Source organism: Neoarthrinium moseri (assembly GCF_022829205.1).
Source record: "Neoarthrinium moseri strain CBS 164.80 chromosome Unknown scaffold4_Wmoseri_CBS_16480, whole genome shotgun sequence".
Classification (NCBI taxonomy): domain Eukaryota; kingdom Fungi; phylum Ascomycota; class Sordariomycetes; order Amphisphaeriales; family Apiosporaceae; genus Neoarthrinium; species Neoarthrinium moseri.
The window spans coordinates 1,187,762-1,193,761 of record NW_026055118.1 but is presented as its reverse complement, the minus strand read 5'-3'; the positions used below and the strand labels follow the sequence as shown (position 1 = coordinate 1,193,761).

General features: G+C 53.6%; 3 protein-coding genes across 3 annotated transcripts; 1 reads left to right on the top strand and 2 right to left on the bottom strand.

The window, feature by feature from the left end:
- Positions 1-283: 283 nt before the first annotated feature.
- On the top strand, positions 284-1,936 carry JN550_002173 (uncharacterized protein; the record flags this gene model as incomplete). The annotated part of the gene is made up of 2 exons (XM_049313439.1): positions 284-1,554; positions 1,609-1,936. 2 exons carry the CDS (start codon positions 284-286, stop codon positions 1,934-1,936), a joined length of 1,599 nt encoding a protein of 532 aa, XP_049176234.1.
- Positions 1,937-2,195: 259 nt separating this feature from the next.
- Positions 2,196-3,300, bottom strand: JN550_002172 (uncharacterized protein; the record flags this gene model as incomplete). Its single annotated transcript, XM_049313438.1, has 2 exons — positions 2,196-2,576; positions 2,650-3,300. 2 exons carry the CDS (start codon positions 3,298-3,300, stop codon positions 2,196-2,198), a joined length of 1,032 nt encoding a protein of 343 aa, XP_049176233.1.
- A 756-nt stretch (positions 3,301-4,056) lies between these two features.
- On the bottom strand, positions 4,057-5,604 carry JN550_002171 (uncharacterized protein; the record flags this gene model as incomplete). The annotated part of the gene is made up of 1 exon (XM_049313437.1): positions 4,057-5,604. The coding sequence occupies one exon, from the start codon at positions 5,602-5,604 to the stop codon at positions 4,057-4,059; it is 1,548 nt and encodes a 515-aa protein (XP_049176232.1).
- Positions 5,605-6,000: the final 396 nt, after the last annotated feature.

Here is a 6,000-nt window from a genome sequence, read left to right as displayed (position 1 = left end):
CCCCCCCTTGTCGGCATGCAACAACAAGGGAGGCATGATTACCTTGCAGGAACGAACATGCGGGGTACCTGAATTTCTTATCAGTAGAGCCTTGTCATTGCAGTTTCCCTCATCTCCGATTCGCCAGGCCGTTGGGTCATGCCATTTCCCTTCTACCTTGATAGCCCATGCTGTTTCTGCTTTATGAAGCCTCATTGGACATCAATTTTCAGCTCAATTACTTCCATCACTGTCTCGTGTCAACCACAACTGTGTTGTTCCCTCATATAGAGAAATATTAGCGATGGCATCATTCACAGCACGTTGTTTGTTGACAACACTTTTATGCCTCACACACGGTTCCCGTGCCGCAGTCGTCCGTCAACCAGCAAACACCACGAGCTGTTACAGGACCAAAGTTGCAATCCTGGGCGCAGGCGTCGCTGGCATTACAGCAGCACAGGCGCTATCCAACGCATCCATAACAGATTTCTTGGTTGTTGACCGGAATAACTACATCGGCGGAAGGGTCGCGCACACAAGCTTCGGCTCTGATCAAAACGGCTCATCGTACACAGTTGAGCTCGGCGCCAATTGGATTCAGGGACTGGGATCACCGGGTGGGCCGGAGAACCCTATATGGACCTTGGGGAAAAAATATAAACTAGATAACACATTCTCAGATTACGATTCACTCTTGACATACGATGAGGCCGGAGCTAATGATTACTCTGAAATTCTGGACGCATTTGATACTGCGTATGATATTGCAGAGGATGAAGCTGGAAGGATACTCACCGAGAACCTTCAAGATACCAACACACGTGTTGGATTCAGCTTAGCGGGTTGGAAACCCCGGAAGGACATGCATGCCCAGGCCGTGGAGTGGTGGAGTTGGGATTGGGAGACGTCATATTCTCCGGACGATAGTAGCTTCGAGTTCGGCATCGCAGGGTCCAATCTTACCTTCAACCAATTCAGCGACGAGAACAACTTGGTCTGGGACCAGCGAGGGTTCAATGCCTTCGTGATCGGCGAGGCCAGTGAGTTCCTCACTCAGAACGACTCACGACTCCTCTTGGAAACGGTAGTCACGAGCATCAGTTATTCCCAGCAGGGTGTCGTGGTGGATCTTGAAGGCGGTGGTTGTATCGAGGCGGATCATGCTGTCTGCACCTTTTCGCTGGGTGTTCTGCAAAACGAAGTCGTAGACTTCCAGCCGCCGCTGCCACGTTGGAAAGCTGAGGCAATTGAGCTGTTCCAGATGGGAACGTATACCAAGATCTTCCTGCAGTTCAATGAGACATTCTGGGACCCCGATACGCAGTTCTTCCTCTACGCTGATCCGGACACCCGTGGCTACTATCCGGTTTGGCAGTCATTATCAGCCCCTGGATTTCTAGAGGGTTCTAACATCATTTTCGCCACGGTTGTGGGTTCCGAGTCTTACCGGATAGAACAACAACCGGATGAACAAACCAAGGCAGAATGCTTGGCTGTCTTATCAGCCATGTTTCCTGATATCGACATACCCGATCCTATTGCGTTTTTGTACCCTAGGTGGAGCCAGGAAGAGTAAGTCTACCCCGGAATCTCGAAGGTGCTCTGTGTCTAATGTGAAGTGCAAAGGTGGGCGTTCGGCTCATATAGTAACTGGCCTCCCGGAATGACGCTCGAAAAGCACCAAAATCTCAGGGCTAACGTTGACCGGCTATGGTTCGCGGGAGAGGCCAATTCAGCAGAATACTTTGGGTTTTTGCACGGTGCCTGGTTTGAAGGCCAGGAGGTGGGCATGCGCATCGCTTCGTTATTGGGCAATAATATCACCTCCAGGGGGAACGCTACGAGCGGCTATATGACAAGATATGAGGTTCTCCATGGGACTACCGACCTGTGGGAGTATAACGCAGCAAATGGGTGGCCAACTAGTAGTTTTGTGGTGAATGATGCCAGCTAGGACTGGCATCAGAGCAAACAAGGAGCCGAATGGAACCAGTCAGATGGGCTCACAGCACCGATTACCTAGAGTGATGTTGTCCATCTTCATCATTTTGAAATTCTCCACCAACCAGTTATGTCTCATGTCATATATCATATTTAGTTCAGGTATACACCAATCCAAAGGTACCACATCCTATTCCAAACGCTAAATTGAGCATGCAAGTCTCAAGGTGAATGAGGATTGAGAAATGCCATGTATCTATACAGAAATGTGTCTATACAGAAACGGCCGGGACCTCACCTTGTGCGTTATGGATAACGGCCACTGGAAATTTACTGGTCCCTTTTGCGTCTTCCTTCCAGCGATCAGAGGGCACGGCATCGAATATTAACTTCCGTCGTTGCTCAAGTTGCTCAAAGGCGTCTGCACGCTCATTCTCTCGGTTTTTCTCACCGGCGTGGATGTCACCACTGGACCACCGCCGACTGCAGGTATATCCTCTTTGAGTAGTGTCTGCGTACCTGTCCTTGTCACAGACCTTGATGACGCGTGGATCTTCGGAAATACTTTTTCCAGCGAATTCCAGCTCTGGCTCGGAATACCTCTTGGCGGTACGCCTTCGCCGTCTAAGGATCCGGTCCATGGTTTTGAAAGCCTAGAGTCACACCCCTTAGTATCAACGCCCATCGCTACAGGTCGAGGTGCATCAAAGAGAAAGAAAGTCTTACTTTCTCAGCAAACCAAAGCATATAATCCGTGCCTTTCTGGCGCTCAGTGCGGACAGCGGCGACGATGAGCAGCTCCTGGACATCATACTGTGATAACCCCAGTTCCTGATTTAGCTTTACGGCCCTCGGTGGTTCGATACCATATCCAGGCAGGCCGCGCTCCCAAAGTTCGAGAAACAGGGCCTCAGCGTACCGGGCCGGCCATCTATGGTCGCCGTCGGGAATCTTTTCTCGGAACCTCTCGGGCCGGCCGTGCTTGGAGACAGCCATGGATACGATGCTGAACCACAGCTGCCGGTAGTGCGTTCTCAAGTCGAATTCCGAGTTGGGCCAGAGGCGGTACAGACGACGGGCCGCGGCGACGGCGGCGCGGTTCACGTTTTGGAAGGCGTCCCAGTGGACTTGCAGCGCATTGAAGTCGACGCATTGGCATTTACCCAGTTCTGTGGCATGGTGGAACACCACAGACGGGGTGTAGCGGTCGTCTTTTAGCTCTATGGGCGACGCAAATGTTGCGTCCCTGTGAAGGATCAAAAATGCAGAACAGCCGGTGTGTCGATCGTAGTCAGCGTGGAGGGTGTAGGGCCCGATGTAGTCTTTCTGGGCAATCTCTCGCAAAAGATGGCCGACTACCTCCGGTGACGTCGGCATGGCACCTATAACTGCTTTGCAGTCGTCTCTAACCCGAGTGGGTGGTATATCAGATAGCGAACCTGCACGTCGCCATAATCGTTTCCACACCCTGCAACTTGGCTTTACTCGTAGCATCATTGATTATTCTGACTCTTTTACCAATTAAATCCCTCACCCCTGAAAACGTCAATCTGTCAGATTAGGGCATTGTGGTGTTCAATGACTTCGATCGCTATTGTCTGCCACGGTCTGCTTGGTGTCAATGGCAGCCGCGGGCAGGTAGACACGAGCCTTAGCCCAACTGTCGTTTGTTGCGAATGCCTACGCAACGTTGTTCAGCGGCTCTTCTACGCCTTCTTAGAAGCCATGATCATATGCTCTTTGTCGCACATAGTAAGAGACAAAGAATAACGTATGCATCATGCATGTCCTCCTTGTTGCCGTTGTTCTTTAGGTTGGCACTCCGGCCTCGGGTTGAGTACCAGGTCTACATACATTGAGCTCGTGTGGTGTGGCTTGCCCTGTGGCGTGGTGTGGCTTTGGGGCAGCACTGTCCTGGAGCACCACTCCAGTTCAACATCTGAAGCGTCGGCATTATGAAACCTGACTATCTCGGTAATTAAACCATTGACATGGGACCCGGACCACATGTACCATATCCTATGCAAATATCTCACCCACCTGCAGGTTGTAGTAGGGATGAATGAAATTGTCTGGGATTAGAGTGCATGTGCAAACACGTTGCTGGTATATTGATTTTAAAAAGCCCCGTATTTACGGTTCCTCCATCGTCAACTCATCAAACTCGTCTAGTAGCTCATCCATGTCGATACCGGGTGCATCTTCGTCCTCTGTCTCTGCCACACTCATCTCGTCCGCTTGCCTCTTTTCGCTCTTGTACAGGTGCATACCACTTCTGAACTCGGCGTCCTCCTCGATGTCATCCAAGAAGCGATCAAACTCGCGGTCCATGCGTTCCTGATCAGCCTTCTTGGGAAGCAGCTCTCCCTCGTCCTTAGCCATACGCTTAATCTTGAAGTTTCTCTTGCGGTTGCGGCGACGGTTGGGGTAGTGCTTCTTGACTAGCACAACGTCGGGAATGGTCGATGAATATGTGTTGGACGCCTCGATGGCTTCAAACTGTTCATTGTTGAAGTTGGTGCCGGTGAGCATATAACCCATTGCCGAGTCACCAGCGTGGAGTAACCCACCCATGTGAGTGCGGACGAAGTAGGTCTTATCGTTCACGCCCAGATCCGAGGCCCTCGCGACCTCTGCTTGGCCCAGAACCCACTTGCCGTTGGTGTGTCCCAGCGGCTCAATATCCAGAACTATGAACTCCACCAGCTCCTGGGCGTCGGCCAAGGCAGCAAACGGGGTGTGCCAGTACGTGTGGGCGCTGATGTCGGCACTCTGCAGCGTATTCGGGTCCATGACGTTGACTGCGGTACCTATCCTGTAGCACAGGACCAGTGGAGAAATGTTGCCAATCTGCTTCGCCAGCTTGATGGGTAGTGCTACCAGGTCGTCCTTGCAAATAGGCAGCACCTCGACCGAGAAGGTGAACTTGTACGACTTGGCACCGGTGTGGGTATCCTGTGAGATAAGCTCCTGGGACTTCTTGGTCTTTACGGGCACGACCGAGTTGAGGAAGTCGACAAACTTCTCTGCCTGGTTGCGGGCCGAGTAGTAGAAATCGATGCCGTCCTTGGCCTCCTTGATGTTGATGGTGTCGCGATGTGCGCCGTGCTTCAGGATCAGCTGCTCGAGGAACAGAAAGGTTCGCTTGTGCAGGACCTTCTGGCGGACCTGGACCGAGGCCCTCCAGACGTTGGCGGTGTATGACTTGGCACACTCGGGGCACTGCTGCCATGCCTGGATGTAGATGACCTCGAAGCTCTGCTGGAGGATGACGCCGTCGGACACGGAGTCCTGGATGGTCAGCTTGACCTTGATTCGGCGCGAGTGGGGCTCGGTCCAGATGAAGTGCGCGTCGATGATGCGGACCTTGTGCAGGCCGCGCAGCTTCTTGAGGCACAGCGACAGCAGCTCGCGCGACTCGAGCTCGGCGCTGACCCAGGTGGTCGGGGGCATCAGCCATCGGTCGCAGTCTCGGCAGAAGTGCAGCGTCGCCTCGCGCTGGATGCCCTGGGAGATGTCGATCTTGAGCTTGACGCAGTCGAGACACAGGGCGTTGGTCGAGGTCGTGCCGTCGATGGGGGCGCCGCACTCGCAGCAGAAGATGGTGGCGGCGCCGTGAGGGGCCTCTGACTGAGGGGCGATGGATATCGGCGCGTCCATGTCTACGTCCATGGCCGCCATCTTGAGATGTGCTGCTGCGTCGCGCGGCAGGCTCTGGTGGACTGTGGACGGGCGGCTGGGAGTCGGGAATCGGGAATCGTGAATCGGGAGCCGGCAACCAGAGACGGTGGTGAAGGTGAGTTTGGTTGGGTTGTGATGGCACGAACCAAACGGGCGGCAGTCTGGCGGGGACGTCACTCGACAGGTCTGTCCGCCGTTCAGAAAAATGTCAAAAAAGTTTCGACTTGCCCCTCGATTGATAAGCAGATAAGCCGCCCAGGCCTGCCAGGCTTTGCTAGGCCCGCCGCCCTTGGCCCCTAGCGGCTTAGTGCAGTTGGTCCCCCCGGTCACCCAGGCATTGGAAGTCAGAGGCGCCGGATGGTCGGTTGGTCGGGTGCTCCAAGGCGCACCTAAAGG